Source organism: Schistocerca gregaria, chromosome 3 (assembly GCF_023897955.1).
Source record: "Schistocerca gregaria isolate iqSchGreg1 chromosome 3, iqSchGreg1.2, whole genome shotgun sequence".
Lineage (NCBI taxonomy): Eukaryota > Metazoa > Arthropoda > Insecta > Orthoptera > Acrididae > Schistocerca > Schistocerca gregaria.
In genome coordinates, this window is record NC_064922.1 from 724,607,585 (window position 1) to 724,626,872 (window position 19,288).

Consider the following 19,288-nt stretch of genomic DNA (forward strand, 5'->3'; position numbering starts at 1 on the left):
CTAGTTTCCGCAACTACCTCAGAGCTAATTAGCTTAAAAACTCTTCAAAAATGTGATCGAACTGTGGACAGGATGCAACTTAGAGATTATTGTAGTAATAGTGTCAGACTAGCTTGCAATGTAGGACAGACTAGACGTTTCACGTGCTACACGAGTAATTTAGTTATGAGTACAATAATGAATGATGTCATTAATTGGATGTGGCATTGAATGTCTGGAAAGTTGTGTATTTGGTTCCTGGGGAGACACGAACGGTCGATCAGTGTGATAGTAATAACGTATTCGTAAAAACAATCTACACATCTGCCCCTATTACCTCTAAAAAGAAGGGAAAATGGCATTTAGAAGACGGTAGAGCAGCGGGGGGGGGGGGGGGGGGGGGAGAAGTACCGGTGTTCTGGTGTGAAGTGTGTTTGCACTCTCTAGTAAAAGTTTCACTCTGTGTCGTGTAGTTTAACATCAACGAGCTTTCGGCTGAGTGCTCCACGATCATAGGCAGTGGTATTCAGCACTTGACAATGGCCGAGGAGTGTCCGTCAATGTCTTAACGCGGCTGGAAGCTCTAGAAAATTTTATCATCATTATAACCGACATATTCATTGAGAGAGAATTCAACAAATGTGTTGATATTTTTAAAACGTCATACACGGGCAGATATTAGTATAAAGGGAAATAGTTATTTTCGAGAAAGAAGGTATTCCACTTCCATCGAGAAGTCCGGATTTAAATCCCATTGAGAGTCTGTGGGAGATCGTAGAACGACTTGTTTATCACAATGGACTGTGGACGAGCTGAAAAGTGCAGTTCGAATGACGAGTACCTCACTCTCGGAAAGAGAGATCACTGCCCTTACACAGTCAATGCCTAAGAGGATAGTCGCAGTTATTAAGAACAATGGAGATTCAACTAAATACAAGGTCATAGTTGTGGTCTATTTACTGTATACGTTAGGTTATTCTGATAACGCATAAGTACCTTTACATCAATTTCCGTAGTTAAAGTTGTCTTGTATCTTTAAATTTCAGTGATCATGGTAAAATGAAAATGTACTTTGTTTTGCTATGTTGTAAACTGCACATGAAAAATGCGTGCAATACCAAATACGTAAATAAATATGTATTTTTCCACAAACGACCACGTGCCTTTACAATGGTTTCCACCACTGTATATTGCTTATTTTTCGTCTCAGTTGCACATTTTTACTGTATGAGTAGTTTATATCTCACTTGATGATCTTCAGATCTATGTAGATGCAAAAGAAACCCTTCCTTGTCAGCCAATACAGAAACTACACATTATTTCGGCATTCTGACTAGTAACTCCTGTACAGACGCGACTGGTTGCGTATGCAGCTGCACAGATGTGAGGATGATCAGTGTGTGATCAAAATTAGTCATTCAGTAAAAATGTGCAGATGAGACGATAAAATAATCAATATATGATTTTTTTTAATTTTATTAGTGTATGTCACCGTGCGACCGTACATTCGTATATGTGTCATTGTTATGGAGAGCTGTAGATATCTGATAAGACGACGATTAAGAAGAGAACGAAGGCTGCTGCGACACAGTCGGCAAGATGCTCCAGTCGGCGCTCGTCGTGTGCCTGCTGTTGGCAGTGTGTAGCTGCGAGCAGTTCTCGATTACTGGCGGGCGCTTCACAGACGTGGACGAGCGCATAGTGGAAGGCGAGACCGTCAACATAACACAATACCCGTGGACCGTCTCGCTCCAATTCCTGACAAACCACAGGTGCGGCGGCTCTATCATCAGTCCCAAGTGGGTGTTGACAGCTGCAAATGTCGTCTACGGCACAGCATACTTTTACTTCACAGTGCGAGCGGGTAGCTCAACACGTGAAAGTGGTGGATACGTATACGACGCCGTTAGTATGATCCTGCACGAAGATTTCAACACCTTTACTATAGATAAGGACATTGGTGTCTTCGAGATCGCCGGATCCTTTACTTATGATGACACTGTTCAGGTACCACCAACGTAATGGTGTATAATTCACTCATCCTAGACTTAAGTTTTGTGTGTACTAAACGTGGTTATTCCGCATAACCATGTTTCATTGTCCCAACCTCCCTCTCTCTCTCTCTCTCTCTCTCTCTCTCTCTCTCTCTCTATCTATCTACCTCACTTTCCACCTCCCCCTCTTTCTCCCTCTCTGTCTTTCTCCCTCCTTCCGTCCAAGCCTCCCTCTCTCTTTCTCTCTCTCTATTAGTTTAGTCGATTCCGACACTCTACGGCCCCTAAAATTATAGCATGCAAATTTCTTTTATCCTGCACCCTCTCCTGCAAACTTTATGTCTTGAAATGTATTACTTCTGTGATGCAATCCATCCCACCATTTTCCGTACTTCCCTCTCTTTCTATTCTACGACGTTCATCCTTTCTTGTGGTCGAGGTCTCCCGTCCATACATTACTACTGGAAAGAACACAGCCTTACTATATGAACCTTTGTTTTTAAAATTACGTCTCCGCTCCGTAACACATTAACAGTTAATAAATTATTCCGGGCCTTGAAGCCGTGGTTGGATGAATTTCACATTAAAACCCAACGTTTCGTTTCATTTTCAAGGGGGATCGTAGCTTCTTCGAGTTTCTGATTCACATGTGGCTCGCTATTGAGTGCAGCAAAACTCCATTTAGGCGCACTCCCGCGCAGTGACGTGAGGTCACGTGCTTTGAATACCCAGGTGCAATTGGCCGTTATCTGTTGCCGTCGTCTACTGTTGCTATCGAGCCGTGGTGGAAGTCTCGTTCACATTTTCCTTAGCACTGGGCTAAGGATGGCATTCAATTTCACGTTCTCCTCCTTCCTGTTGAAATTTCTGGAGTGTTAAACAGTTTCTGTGTGCTCTGTGTATAACATTTCATGGTATTTGCTTGTGACCATCAGTACTAGAGTAATCGTATCAAAACAATTGTGGTTGTCTCCTGGCTGCAAAGCATGTTCGGCAACGGGTGATCTGTCAGTCAAACCCCTTCTACAGTTGCCCTTGTGGTCTTCTAGTTGTTTTTGACCGTTCTTTTTGTAGCACTCACATACATCTCCCCACAATTACACGGGATCCCATAAATTACTGCTTTTCTAGTGGTTTGCGAGAATCTTCGGTCAATGTCAGGTCGTCATGTACCTTGCAGGTGGATTTTTAGATTACCGCTACGTTCTGTTTTGAAAAGATAAATCCTGTGCGCTCAGTAACGTCCTAAACGAAAGGCAGGAAAACTTTCGACTTCACAGATGGTTGCACATCATTTTGATTTTTGCTCGGCTGTCTTAACTCTCTTTCTACCTCAGCGGACAAATAACCATTCTTCAGCAATGCATTGGGGTTTTAATTCCGTTCAAGCAGCTCTGGTTCGCAAATATTCTTTGCTCGATCCGTCAACGTTTTTTGATCTGGCTGAATGGTGCTGAACGGTCTGTGTGAGTGTGTTGGTTTTCGGTAAGCTGTATGGCCTAAGTTGCCATTTTCAATCTCGAAAAACAGTACATCCCAAAAATTTAATCCTCCGCCTATCTCCTTCTCCATGGTAAACTGCTTCTTCGGATTAATCTCGTTGGGATGCTTATGGATACCACCCTGTTCCTCTTGCCATCACCAGCATTGCGGAACCAAACACTCGTCTTTTCTTGGCAGTTTCCAACGCCTGCTTCTCGAATTTTTCCGTGAAGAAATTCGTTATAACTGGTCTTAAGGGACTCTCATTAGCCACGCCATCCGCCTGTTCATAGTACTCATCGTTCCACTTGAAAAATGTGGTCATGGTGCATCATTTATACAGTTCTGCATTATTAGGAGAAAATGATCCAATTCAGCTGTTGTGCTGGACCGCTACCCGTTTAATTTACTGATAAACTGTGCCGAATTCTTGATATATGTGCTCCACACAAGGTCGTAATAACTTCGTCAAGAACTTGGCAGTCGAATAGGTGGATCTGCAGCTCGTGGTCTGGTCGTTAGGGTTAGTGCCTCTAGATCAGGGGGCCCAGGTTCGTTCCTGGCCAGGTCGAGGAGTTTCTGCACCCGGGGACTGGCTGTTGGTGTTGTCCTCGTCATTTTATCATCACGCGGGAAAACGGCGAGACTGGACTGTGAAAAGACCGGGGATTTGTAACCGCTTCGTCGAGCGCTCCACAAACGGAACGTCATCACACAGGTGGGTGAACCAATGGCGCTCAGTATAAGTCTCAGAATGAAGAATGGTTAGTGGTAGGCTGAGATTAAAAGAGTGTGAAGGCAGCCACGCAAATATCATAGCGATGCACAAGCGTCTATGAAATCGAACGTTCTCCTACCTTTCTTTAATTACGTTACTGGCAGCATAGGAAAAATCTTGTCAATATCTTGACAAAACATTCAGCAACCCATAAAGTTCTTGATGGTAGCACACGCGAATTGAACAGACTTTCCTGAACGTTCTGTCCGGCAGAGGACTTTTTTATCAACTTTTTAACAGTCCTAAGGACTTTGTCACTGGGGTCTTGATTCAGTTTCATGTGTGTCTGTCGGTCTAAAAAGTCGTTGATCTTACTATGACAATCATATTCAAAACTACCGTCGCATTTCCGTTGCCAGCTGAGAGAATGATAACACTATCGTTCTCATTCAGGCCTTTTAAGGCACTCCTCTCACCCAAAGTTACATTACTTTCATCAGGCTTTGCGCGAGACAATACGCTCTTACGGCTTCTATACGGATTTATTCAGCTGTAACCGTGCCCACATTACCAATGCCTGCTTCTGCACTGGTTATTATTTCCTCCGTGGTCATAACTCGTGGACTAACAGAAAATTTTTCACCCCTGGCAAGCACGATGTCACGCTTCCTAATACTGTCTTGCAATAGCCTGTCAAATCTATTCAAGTCACCAGTATAATATTTATTACTGGTAGTTACAAGGAGACACACTGACTTACAGTCTTTGCTTGCCAGGTCTCGGCGGATCCGTTGAGTCCGCTCTCGTATAATTGCCTCTTCGCCCGCTCTAAAATTCACTGCGGCTTCGCCGAGCTGCACAATCGTTTAATCCTCAAAAACTTCGAAATAGTATTGAACACGCTGCGACATATAAGAGGGAACTCAAATGTTGCACACTCTTTTTCTGAAAACATTCAACGAATCTCACATCTCTTGACATCTCCTCTCCGCAGAGCCGTCTAATTTTAAAAACGAAACTTTCACCGCCAGAAATGTCACATTTAATAACATATTCCTGGCTATTATGCCTACATCTCATGGGTTTCACATTAGCACCCATTAGCTAGTTTTCAAGAAAGAAGATGGTAGCTTAAGCCACAAGTTTTACGGAAGCCGCCGCACACAGAACGTTACCTACACCTGGCTTCGAACTACCACTCGCAAAAAAGCGAGGCATCATAAAAACATTGGCTGACAGAGGAAGGAATATTTGGGAACCGAAGCTTCTTGATGCGTAATTCACCTTACCAATGCACTGATCAAGAATGATTATTCGTCCACTGAGGTAAAAAGCACAAGCGCCTTTGAAATCAGCCGGCCGCTGTGGCCGAGCGGTTCTAGGCGCTACAGTCTTGAGCCGCGCGACCGCTACGGTCGCAGGTTCGAATCCTGCCTCAGGTACGGATGTGTGTGCTGTCCTTAGGTTAGTTAGGTTTAAGTCGTTCTAGGGGATTGATGACCTTAGAAGTTAAGTCCCACAGTGCTCAGAGCCATTTGAACCATTTTTTTGCCTGTGAAATCGAAAGTTTTCCTGCCTTTCATTGAGGTCGCTACTGACCGCATAGGAACATCGCAGTAATCTAAAAACCCACCTGTAGATACAGGATCACTAAAAAGTAAGGATTCTCGCAAACCACTGGAAAAAGTGTCAGTCTATAATATCTCGTGTAATTCTGGGTAGGTGTACGTGGGTGCTACAAAAAGAACAGTCAGAGACGACTAGGGCGACTAGAAGAGCACAGGGGCAACTGGGAAAGGGGTGATATTGGCAGATCAGCTGTTGTGGAATATGCTTTGCAGCCAGGAAACCACCACATTCATTTTGATAGCACTCTAGTTGTTTTTGGCCATCAGTCTTCTGACTGGTTTGATGCGACCCGCCACGAATTCCTCCCCTGTGCTAACCTTTTCATCTCAGAGTAGCACTTGCAATCTACGTCCTCAATTATTTGCTTGACGTATTCCAATCTCTGTCTTCCTCTACAGTTTTTGCCCTCTACAGCTCCCTCTAGTACCATGGAAGTCATTCCCTCATGTCTGAACAGACGTCCTATCATCCTGTCCCTTCTCCTTATCAGTGTTTTCCATATATTCCTTTCCTCTCCGATTCAGCGCAGAACCTCCTCGTATCTTACGTTATCAGTCCGCCTAATTTTCAACATTCGTCTGTAGCACCACATCTCAAATGCTTCGATTCTCTTCTGTTCCGGTTTTCCGACAGTCCATGTTTCACCACCATACAAAGCTGTACTTCAGACGTACATTCTCAGAAATTTCTTCCTCAAATTATGGACGATATTTGATATTAGTAAACTTCTCTTGGCCAGGAATGCGCTTTTTGCCATTGCTAGTCTGCTTTTGATGTCCTTCTTGCTCCGTCCGTCATTGGTTATTTTACTGCCCAGGTAGCAGAATTACTTAACTTCATCTACTTTGCGACCACCAATTCTGAAGTTAAGTTTCTCGCTCTTCTCATTACTTTCTACTATTTCTCATTACCTTCGTCTTTCTTCGATTTACTCTCAATCCATACTCTGTACTCATCAGACTGTTCATTCCGTTCAGCAGATCTTGTATTTCTTCTTCATTCTCACTCAGGATAGCAATGTCACCAGCGAAGCGTATCACTGATATCCTTTCACCTTGAACTTTAATTCCACCCCTGAAACTTTCTTTTATTTTCATCATTGCTTCCTCGATGTACAGATTGAACAGTACGCACGAAAGGCAACATCCTTGTCTTATACCCTTTTTAATACCAGCACTTCATTCTTGGTCCTCCACTCTTATGATTCCCTCTTGGCTGTTGTACACACTGTTTATGACCCGTGTCTCCATGCTTTTTTCAGAATTTCGAATTCTTTTTTGTCAGTAGAAAGTCGCCTTGTGCTAGGTTTAGCCTTTTTTGTTGAATAGGTGATATTACTCCCTTTCCGTTGAGAGAGTTTCTTGGCAATGAAGTGAATTCGTGCACGTGGAACGACTTCATCTTGAGTTCTGATGCATTTTAGACAGCGCCCGTTGACGCACACACATATTCGGAATAAAATATTTTTCTTGTTCTTCTTTCGAAAGCTTCCTACTGATACACAACGTTACCGGTGAATTCCTTTATCCACTTCCTCGATGCACCACCAGAGAGAGGTCCACTGTCCCAGGTGTGTGTTGCACAACGGAGATGATGCTGATTACCTACAGTTTGTCCGCTAGTGACTGTTTCACGCATCCACCCCATCGACACGTAGTCCGCCCTGAGCTAGACAATTTTCTTTCTTTTTTCTATATAGGAGTACCAGTCTCCCTGTCCAAGCAGTTAAGCCAAGATCCTCGTTTCACGTGATACACAACGTTCCACTATCGTGCCCTACGATGCTCGCTGAAGCGTTTCCAGAGCTTTTTATACAGAGGATTGGCGACACTCAGCAAATCCCTACCCAGCCAGTAAAGGCTGAACTCCCTGCTGAGGTGATCACCATTTGGCTCGATCCTGGAGACACGTGTAACTTAGCCAGTGCCGGGGGGGCGGCGAACGTTGTACGTTAAATCAACAGTTACGTCGTATTTCACTAAACACTGGGACTGTCAGTAAATCTGGGTTTACCCTTAAGCACAGTCCACCGTTCAATCACATAATTTAAAAATTTCTCGGCCTCTTGACATCTTAGATTTACTTGTATTTATTACGATGAGCAAACACATTGTGATAGGTGGCCATTTTCAGTTATTTTTAAATAAACAATGACAATTAGTCTGTCAATAACTGCTTAATTTACAGAACAAAACGTATTCAAAGTCTTTTCAGATAAAGTTACTGTCTAGTATAACGTAATAAAGGTAGTGGAGTACATGTACCACACACACGCCTTTGCGCCTGTATCACACTCTCGGGCAAGGACAGAACAGTCTAAACGTGGCACTAGACCTAACACTTATCTGCATTCTACATAACAGCGAGATACTTCCCACTAGATAAAGTTGCGTCGAGTGTAGTTAGTTTTTAACTTTTTTTTAAATGATCTGATTATGATCAAGGCCAAAAGTAATTACTTCTGAAGTGTATTTAATGCAGGTACTATCTAGATATAACATCACAAACAAGGCACTACAGAAGGATCGTGGTTTCTTATCTAGACACTTGGCCTTCAATCGATAAAATGAAAACCACTTAAGTCATCACGTCGTTAATTCATATCAGTCATAGTTTACAGATTAATTTAGAACGACAGAGACTCTTTTAAATCACTAATCAGTTAAAACTACACAACACAGCAATTTCCAGCATGAGCCATGAAATGTGCCAGCGAGTGCGTAAATACGTGATATATTCTCAGCCGAATTCTGCAATAATTGATCTCAGAAATTTGCCGTTGTGTTATACTCAGTATGTATTAGGAATGTAAATTATATCAGAACGGAGTACTGAAATTATTTTCCTTGTGGATTTTTACTTTAATGCTGGATAATCAAAAGCTCTGTCAGATAAAGATCCGGTGAAGTTAATATCTGAAACCTGACAATGACGTGAGACGTATACAGAGCACAAATACGTGTACCCTTCCATATCTTCTTCCTCTTTACCTGCACTACAGCCCATGAAGGGTAGGGCCTTGACGACCACCTGCCAACCCATTCATCTCTAGAACTCGCCAGCCTTCTCCAGCAATTCTAATCTCCTCAGATCTGTCTCTACATTAGCCAGCTGTCGCAATATTGGTCTTCCCACTGAGCAGCTACCCTCTGGCTCTGCATACAGCAGCCACTTTGGTACTCGCTGCTCTTCCATTATATGCGCGAGTCCCACCCACTGTAATCTTCGTGCTTCGTGCTTATCATCCAGGGTGATTAGTGAAGTCCTGCCAAGTTCTTATAGCTCTGTGTTGATCCTAATTCTCTGCTGTTGTTGTTGTGGTCTTCAGTCCTGGACTGGTTTGATGCAGCTCTCCATGCTACTCTATCCTGTGTAAGCTTCTTCATCTCCCAGTACCTACTGCAACCTACATCCTTCTGAATCTGCTTAGTGTATTCATCTCTTGGTCTCCATCTATGATTTTTACCCTCCACGCTGCCCTCCAAAACTAAACTGGTGATCCCTTGATGCTTCAGGACATGTCCTACCAACCGATCCCTTCTTCTAGTCAAGTTGTGCCACAAACTTCTCTTCTCCCCAATCCTATTCAATACTTCCTCATTAGTTATGTGATCTACCCATCTAATCTTCAGCATTCTTCTCTAGCACCACATTTCGAAAGTTTCTATTCTCTTCTTGTCCAAAATATTTATCGTCCGTGTTTCACTTCCATATGTGGCTACACTCCATACAAATACTTTCAGAAACGACTTCCTGACACTTAAACCTATACTCGATGTTAACAAATTTCTCTTCTTCAGAAATGCTTTTCTTACCATTGCCGGTCTACATTTTTATTTCCACTCTACTTCGACCATCATCAGGTATTTTGCTCCCCAAATAGCAGAACTCCTTTACTACTTTAAGTGTCTCATTTCCTAATCTAATTCCCTCAGCATCACCCGACTTAATTCGACTACATTCCATTATCCTCGTTTTGCTTTTGTTGATGTTCATCTTATATCCTTCTTTCAGGACAGTATCCATTCCGTTCAACTGCTCGTCCAAGTCCTTTGCTGTATCTGACAGAATTACAATGTCATCGGCGAATCATAAAGCTTTTATTTCCTCTCCATGGATTTTAATGCCTACTCCGAATTTTTCTTTTGTTTCTTTTACTGCTTGCTCAATATACAGATTGAACAACATCGGGGAGAGGCTACAACTCTGTCTAACTCCCTTCCCAACTACTGCTTCCCTTTGATGTCCCTCGACTCTTATAACTGCCATCTGGTTTCTGTACAAATTGTAAATAGATTTTCGCTCCCTGTATTTTACCCCTGCCACCTTCAGAATTTGAAAGAGAGCATTCCATTCAACATTGTCAAAAGCTTTCTCTAAGTCTACAAATGCTAGGAACGTAGGTTTGCATTTCCTTAATCTAGCTTCTAAGGTAAGTCGTACGGTCAGTATTGCCTCACGTGTTCCAATATTTCTACGGAATCCAAACTGATCTTCCCCGAGGTCGACTTCTACTAGTTTTTCCATTCGTCTGTAAAGAATTCGTGTTAGTATTTTGCAGCCGTGACTTATTAAACTGATAGTTCGGTAATTTTCACATCTGTCAACACCTGCTTTCTTTGGGATTGGAATTATTATATTCTTCTTGAAGTCCGAGGCCTGTGTCATATATCTTGCTCACCAGATGGTAGAGTTTTGTCAGGACTAGCTCTCCCAAGACTGTCAGTAGTTCTAATGGAATGTTGTCTACTCCCGGAGCTTTGTTGCAGTGCTCTGTCAAACTCTTCACGCAGTATCATATCTCCCATTTCATTTTTACCTACTTCCTCTTCCATTTCCATAATATTGTCCTCAAGAACATCGCCCTTGTGTAGGCCCTCTATATAGTCCTTCCACCTTTCTGCTTTTGCATCTTTGCTTAGAACTGGGTTTCCAACTGAGCTCTTGATGTTCATGCAAGTGGTTCTCTTTTCTCCAAACATCTCATTAATTTCCCTGTATGCAGTATCTATCTTACCCCTAGTGAGATAAGCCTCTACATCCTTACATTTGTCCTCTAGCCATCCCTGGTTAGCCATTTTGCACTTCCTGTCCATTTCATTTTTGAGACGTTTGTATTCCTTTTTGCCTGCTTCATTTGCTGCATTTTTATTTTTTCTCTTTTCATCAATTAAATTCAATATTTCTTCTGTTACCCAAGGATTTCTACTAGCCCTCGTCTGTTTACTTACTTGGTCCTCTGCTGCCTTCACTACATCATCCCTCAAAGCTACCCATTATTCTTCTACTGTATTTCTTTCCCCCATTCTTGTCAATTATTCCTTTATGCTCTCCCTGAAACTCTGTAGAACCTCTGGTTTAGTCAGTTTATCCAGGTCCCATCTCCTTAAATTCCCACCTTTTTGCAGTTTCTTCAGTTTTAATCTACAGTTCATAACCAATAGATTGTGGTCAGAGTCCACATTTGCCCCTGGAAATGTCTTAAAATTTAAAACCTGGTTCCTAAATCTCTGTCTTACCATTATACAGGGTGTTACAAAAAGGTACGGCCAAACTTTCAGGAAAAATTCCTCACACACAAAGAAAGAAAATATGTTATGTGGACATGTGTCCGGAAACGCTTACTTTCCATGTTAGAGTTCATTTCATTACTTCTCCTCAAATCACATTAATCATTGAATGGAAACACACACAACAGAACGTACCAGCGTGACTTCAAACATTTTGTTACAGGAGAATACATGCATCCACCCTCCGTCACATGGATTCCTTGAGCGCTGATGCAGCCCTGGAGAATGGCGTATTGTTTCACAGCCGTCCACAATTCGAGTACGAAGAGTCTCTACATTTGGTACCGGTGGTGCGTAGATAAGAGCCTTCAAATGCCCCCATAAATAAAAGTCAAGAGGGTTGAGGTCAGGAGAGCGCGGAAGCCATGGAATTGGTCCGCCTCTACCTATCCATCGGTCACCGAGTCTGTTGTTCAGAAGCGCACGAACACTTCGACTGAAATGTGCAGGAGCTCCATCGTGCATGAACCACTTGTTGTGTCGTACTTGTAAAGGCACATGTTCTAGCAGCACAGGTAGAGTATCCCGTATGAAATCATGATAACGTGCTCCATTGAGCGTAGGTGGAAGAACGGAACTAAAATGAGCTCTAACATGGAAATTAAGCGTTTCCGGACACATGTCCACATAACATCTTTTCTTTATTTGTGTGCGAGGAATGTTTCCTGAAAGTTTGGCCGTACCTTTTTGTAACACCCTGTATAATCTATCTGAAACCTGTTAGTATCTCCAGGCTTCTTCCATGTATACAATCTTCTTTTATGATTCTTGAACCAAGTGTTAGCTATGATTAGGTTGTGCTCTGTGCAAAATTCTACTAGGCCTAATTCTCTAAGCACCATTATCGTGCTCTGCTCCTTATATCGTCTGCAGTGCTTTGCGTTCCCATGTATCCAAGACATTTCTGACTTGCTGTGTTATTGTTTCAGAACAACACGTAATAACAGGTTTCATGATCGTTTGGTGATCTCTCACCTACAAGTGCCCAGAGACGTTGGAGGTTCACAGCAGGTTAAGGAAGTTGTAGTAGCACTTGTTACCTGCAGCTGTTCTTACCTTTATTTGTGTTGTTACCACGTAAATATACCTTCCAGACACTTAAACCGATTTACTCATTCGAACTTGTTTTGTTTCTGGTGTTGATCCCATACTTCGCTTTTTCCTTAATTATGACGAATCCAGGTACAGACGCTTCGCGTTCCAAAACTACATAGTTTCCCAGCAGATGTTCTCTATTCCTCCATAGGATGGTGAAGTCGCCCGCAAATGCCGTATTCTGTGTCGTCCTGTTGAAAATCGTACTATCCGCTTTGCTTGTAGTTTTCCCATGACAATCTCCAGAGCAAAGTTGAATAACATGGGTGATACAGAATTTTCTTTCTTGAGACCTTGAAAGATGTGAGAATTACCGGAATAGCTGTCATTAGTTTTTATTTTGTAGTTGGCGTTGCTTAGTCATTTACAAAAGACGTATTAGGTTTGGTAGATTCACTACCTCCCATAACGCCTTGAAAAAATGTTCCTATTGACACTGTCGTAAGCTGCTTTAGGGTTCACGTACAGTTGATGTACCTTAACACTGAACTCGTAACACTTTTCCATTATTATCTATGGATGAACATTTGATCTGTTGCTACTTTTTTCCCTCAAGCCGCACTGGCAATTCTAGGCATCTGTGGTTATTGCAAATTGTTCTATAATCCTTCTTATATTTTGGTATGATGACGGATGTGTTCCAGTTTCTTGGTATTAATTCACTTCTCCATATTTTACGAATCAATCCATCATTTTATTTAATAACTCTATACGACGTTGATTGAATGTTTCATTTGGCCACTCACCTTCCCTAAAGCTCTTCAGTTCCTCGTCTCCTAAGCAGCCACAATTACATCTTTGTTCCTCTCCGTCATCAGTAGTAACTTATCTTCCACCAAAGGTCTTTTGTTCCTCATCTCCTAAACAGCTACAATTACTTCCTTGTTCCCCTCCATCACAATTGACCTCTAGCCACCGTCTTATGGAACTTCAGTGGCGTCAAGCGAGAGCTCGTTTGAGGGCAGGGTGGAGGTCTGTTGTGTTTTCTGATGAAAGCTCGTCCTGCCTCGGGGCCAGTGATGGCCGTGTGTTGGTTAGGAGGAGGACAGTTGAGGACCTGCAAACAACCTGTCTCTGTGCTAGACACGCTGGAGCAATAGCTGCACTTCTGTGGTGCGACTTCGTATGACAGCACCATCACTCTCTTGGTTACCCCATGCGTCCTGAGAGCAAATTAGTAGTTCAATCTAGTGATGCTACCTTCTGTGCTGCCATTCGTGAACAGTGTTCCAGGGGCGTTTTCCAACAGGATAATACTCCCCCACATACCACTGTTGTAACCCAACGTGCTCTACAGAGTCTCCTTGGCCTGCTCGAACACCAGGTCTGCCCCCAGTCGAGCACATACCGCACACTGTCGAACTACAAATCCAGCGTCATCCACAACAAGCATTGACTGACCAAGGGCAACAGACGAGAGACTGCAGCCTAAAAATTGACAGCCCACATCTGTACAACACAATACATGCGCATCTGTATGCTTGCATTCAACATTCTGCGGATTATAGCGGTTACAAATGTACCATCGTTTCACATTTGCAATGGCTTATCTCGCGCTTATACACTCCTGGAAATGGAAAAAAGAATACATTGACACCGGTGTTTCAGACCCACCATACTTGCTCCGGACACTGCGAGAGGGCTGTACAAACAATGATCACACGCACGGCACAGCGGACACACCAGGAACAGCGGTGTTGGCCGTCGAATGGCGCTAGCTGCGCAGCATTTGTGCACCGCCGCCGTCAGTGTCAGCCAGTTTGCCGTGGCATACGGAGCTCCATCGCAGTCTTTAACACTGGTAGCATGCTGCGACAGCGTGGACGTGAACCGTATGTGCAGTTGACGGACTTTGAGCGAGGGCGTATAGTGGGCATGCGGGAGGCCGGGTGGACGTACCGCCGAATTGCTCAACACGTGGGGCGTGAGGTCTCCACAGTACATCGATGTTGTCGCCAGTGGTCGGCGGAAGGTGCACGTGCCCGTCGACCTGGTACCGGACCGCAGCGACGCACGGATGCACGCCAGGACCGTAGGATCCTACGCAGTGCCGTAGGGGACCGTACCGCCACTTCCCAGCAAATTAGGGACACTGTTGCTCCTGGGGTATCGGCGAGGACCATTCGCAACCGTCTCCATGAAGCTGGGCTACGGTCCCGCACACCGTTAGGCCATCTTCCGCTCACGCCCCAACATCGTGCAGCCCGCCTCCAGTGGTGTCGCGACAGGCGTGAATGGAGGGACGAATGGAGACGTGTCGTCTTCAGCGATGAGAGTCGCTTCTGCCTTGGTGCCAATGATGGTCGTATGCGTGTTTGGCGCCGTGCAGGTGAGCGCCACAATCAGGACTGCATACGACCGAGGCACACAGGGCCAACACCCGGCATCATGGTGTGGGGAGCGATCTCCTACACTGGCCGTACACCTCTGGTGATCGTCGAGGGGACACTGAATAGTGCACGGTACATCCAAACCGTCATCGAACCCATCGTTCTACCATTCCTAGACCGGCAAGGGAACTTGCTGTTCCAACACGACAATGCACGTCCGCATGTATCCCGTGCCACCCAACGTGCTCTAGAAGGTGTAAGTCAACTACCCTGGTCAGCAAGATCTCCGGATCTGTCCCCCATTGAGCATGTTTGGGACTGGATGAAGCGTCGTCTCACGCGGTCTGCACGTCCAGCACGAACGCTGGTCCAACTGAGGCGCCAGGTGGAAATGGCATGGCAAGCCGTTCCACAGGACTACATCCAGCATCTCTACGATCGTCTCCATGGGAGAATAGCAGCCTGCATTGCTGCGAAAGGTGGATATACACTGTACTAGTGCCGACATTATGCATGCTCTGTTGCCTGTGTCTATGTGCCTGTGGTTCTGTCAGTGTGATCATGTGATGTATCTGACCCCAGGAACGTGTCAATAAAGTTTCCCCTTCCTGGGACAATGAATTCACGGTATTCTTATTTCAATTTCCAGGAGTGTATTAACGTGTGACCTTGCAATGTCAATCTTCCAAGACAAACGTATTCCCGATATTTCTTTACACTACATCAGTTATTTATTTTTTTTCGTTTTGTGACTTTTTTCCGGCAGTGTATGATGTGATGGCAATGGACATTCCATTACGCATAAACTTACCCCACCTTCCTCCTCCGCCCTCCTCCCACACACTCAAATTAGCGTTACTTGCGTCGTCTAGAAAACCAGCCTACCAGAATTATAACAGAAAAGCTCGCACTTCTTGTACCATCTTCCACCGGAATGTACTTGTAGTTCTTGTGCTGGCTGAACAAACTGCTCTCTTTTTTTCTTTTCACGAGACAGTAATTTTTCTCAAACTAGGTGTTCTCAAACAGTGAGACTTACGTCACTGTTCTTTACAGCCGATCGCCCTCGCAGATTACGAGCCAGAAGTTGACGTCACCGCCTATATTACCGGCTGGGGTGTGTTGACGTCTTCAGTGGCCTTGGACTACGCTGAGGAGCTGCAAGCTCACAGCGCAGTCATCATGGAGCGGAATGCGTGCAACGCCACCTACGAGTGTGAAATCTACGGTGAAGGCTGCGTGACGGAGAATATGATCTGCACGACGGAGAAGCCGTGGTGCACGGGTGACGGCGGCGGCCCCCTGGTCGTAAACAACATTCAGTACGGCATCGCCTCCTGGGGGTACACGTGCGGCCCTGGATACCCGGGAGTGTACGCCAACGTGGCTGCTCTGCGCTCATGGGTTAATCAAACAACTGGCGTTTAGCTGTCTACGCCTACGACTTGTACTCAGTACTTATGCACATCACTAGTTTTTTAATTCGAGAAACGAAAATAAATTTCGTTTAAATAACTACGAGTCGTAGTGTTTCACTCACCTTCTCTCTCTTTCACTCGTACACGCATAGCGATCCAAACAAAAGAGCCCATGTAAAAATAAAACTGGAACACATCCGCTGCATAACAGAAATCATGGGGTGGTGAGGTGCATGTATGTCCGCAGCTCGTGGTCGTGCGGTAGCGTTCTCGCTTCCCGCGCCCGGGTTCCCGGGTTCGATTCCCGGCGGGTCAAGGATTTTCTCTGCCTCGTGATGACTGGGTGTTTGTGTGATGTCCTTAGGTCTGTTAGGTTTAATTAGTTCTAAGTTCTAGGGGACTGATGACCATAGATGTTAAGTCACATAGTGCTCAGAGCCATTTGAACCATTTTTTTTATATGCATGTATACTGGTGGCGACAGTATCGCGTACACAATGTATGAAAGAGTGGTGTACCGGCAGAGCTGTCATTTGTACTCAGGTGATTCATGTGATACAGTTTTCGACCTGATTATTACCGCACTATGGGAATCAACAGACTTTGAACGCTGATCTTAATTGGAACTGTACCCATGTGACATTCCAGTAAGCAAATCGTTAGGGAATTCAATATTCCGAGTTCCATAGTGTCAATAGTGTGCCGAGAATACCAGATTTAAGGCGTTACCTCTCACCACGGACAACGACCTTCACCTAACAACAGACAGTAGCGGTGTTTGGGTAGAATTTTCATTGCTAATAGATACACGATGTGATCAAAAGTATCCGGACACCCTCAAATGCCGGCCGGAGTGGCCGAGCCGTTCTAGGCGCCACAGTCTGGAACCACGTGACCGCTGCGGTCGCAGGTTCGAATCCTGCCTCGGGCATGGGTGTTTGTGATGTCCTTAGGTTAGTTAGGTTTAAGTAGTTCTACGTTCTAGGGGACTGATGACCACAGCAGTTAAGTCCCTTACTGTTCAGAGCCATTTGAACCATTTTGAACACCCTCAAAAACATACGTTTCTCATATTGTACTGCCACCTACTGCCAGGTACTCCATATCAGCGACCTCAGTAGTCATTAGACGTCGTGAGAGAGCAAAATGCGGCGCTCCGCGGAACTCATGGACCTAAAACGTGGTCAGGTCATTGGGTGTCACTTGCATCATACGTGTGTATGCGAGATTTCCACACTGCCAGAAATCCCTAGGTCCACTGTTTCCAATGTGGTAGTGAAGTGAAAATGTGAAGGGACACGTACAACACAAAAGTGTACAGGCCGACCTCGCCTATTTACTGACAGAGACCGCCGACAGTTGAACTATATCAGAATCCACTGCAAGTAGTATGACAGTTAGGTGGGAGGTGAGAAAACGTATTTCATGGTCGAGCGGCTGCTCGTAAGCCACACATCACCCCGGTAAATGTCCCAACGATACCTCGCTTTGTGTAAGGCACGTAAACATTGGACGATTGAACAGTGGAACAACGTAGTGTGGATTGAGGAGTCACGGTACACAATGTGGCAATCTGATGGCAGGGTGTGGGTATGGTCAATGCCCGGTGATCGTCATCTGCCAGCGTGTGTAGTGCCAACAGTAAAATTCGGAGTCGGTGATGTTTTGGTGTGGTTGTGTTGTTCATGGAGGCAGCTTGCACTGCTTGTTGTTTTGGGTGGCACTGTCACAGCACATTGGTGTTTTAAGTACCTTCTTTCTTCCCTCTGTTGAAGAGCAATTCGAGGATGGGGATTGCATCTTTCAACACGATCGAGCACCTGTTCGTAATGCACGGCCTGTGGTAGAGTGATTACACAACAATAACATCCCTGTAATGGTCTGGCCTGCACAGGGGCCTGACCTGAATCCTACAGAACACCTTTGGGATGTTTTGGAACGCCGACTTTGTGCCAGGAGTCACCGACTGACATTGATACCTCTCGTCAGAGCAGCAGTCCGTGAAGCATGGACTACCATTCCCCATGAAAGCTTGCAGCACTTGATTGAACGTATTCCTGCGAGAGTGGAAGCTTTCATCAAGGCTAAGCGTGGGCCTACACCATACTAAATTGCACCATTGCCGATGAATGGCGCAATGAACATGAACATCATTTTCAGCTAGGTGTCCGGATACTTTTGATCACATAATGTAAGTAACACTACCTGAAATAACAGCAGAAATCAGTGTGGGACGTATGATGCGCGTATCTGTTAGGACAGTGCGGTGAAATCTGGCGTTAATGGGATATGGCAGCAGACGACTGAAGAGAGTGCCTTTGCTAAGAGCACGACATCGCCTGCAGCGCCTCTGCTGGACTCATACCCATGTCAGTTGGACCCTAGACAACTAGAAACCGTCGCCTGGTCAGATGAGTGCCGATTTCAGTTGGTAAGAGCTGATGGTAGGGTTTGAGTGTGGCGCAGACACCATGAGGCCATGAAACCACGTTGTCATGAAGGCACTCTCGTGGTGGTTCCATAATGGCGGTGGCTGTTTTTACGTAGAATGGGCTGAGTCCTCCGGTCCAACTGAACCAATTACTGACTGGAAATGGTTATGTTTAACTACTTGGAAACCATTTGTAGCCATTCATGGACTTTATGTTGCGAAAGAACGATGGAACTTTTACGGACGACAGTGCGCCACGTCAACAGGTCACGATTGTTCGAGACTGGTTTGAACAACATTCTCGACAGTTCGAGTGTATGGTTTGACCAGCCAGATCGCCCAACTTGAATCCCATCGATCTTTGATAGGACATAATAGAAAGATCAGTTCGTGCACAAAATGCCGCACCGGAAACACTTTCTCAATTACGGACGGCTCAGTTTTTGTGCAGGCGGCTTCCAGCGACTTGTTGACTCCATAACAAGTCGAGCTGCTGCACTATGCCGGGCAGACGCAGGCCCGACACGATACTAGGAGGTGTCCCGTGTCTCTGGCACCTCAGTGTAAAGAAGAAACTTTACGTAACTGAAATCGCATATTAAGTAAGGAAATGAATATTGTAAGGTTAATTATGTGGAAAAA

At 44.8% G+C, this 19,288-nt stretch overlaps 1 protein-coding gene across 1 annotated transcript; it reads left to right on the forward strand.

The window, feature by feature from the left end:
- Positions 1-1,572: 1,572 nt before the first annotated feature.
- LOC126355992 (trypsin delta-like) lies at positions 1,573-16,318 on the forward strand. The gene is made up of 2 exons (XM_050006612.1): positions 1,573-1,986; positions 15,854-16,318. The coding sequence occupies exons 1-2, from the start codon at positions 1,579-1,581 to the stop codon at positions 16,223-16,225; spliced, it is 780 nt and encodes a 259-aa protein (XP_049862569.1). The 5' UTR covers positions 1,573-1,578; the 3' UTR covers positions 16,226-16,318.
- Positions 16,319-19,288: the final 2,970 nt, after the last annotated feature.

Excerpts from the sequence above, each read along its gene's own strand:
- LOC126355992 (XM_050006612.1), top strand. The coding sequence starts at position 1,579 with ATGCTCCAGTCGGCGCTCGTCGTGTGCCTGCTGTTGGCAGTGTGTAGC. Across the intron at positions 1,987-15,853 it reads CTTATGATGACACTGTTCAG|CCGATCGCCCTCGCAGATTA; the intron begins GTACCACCAACG and ends TGTTCTTTACAG.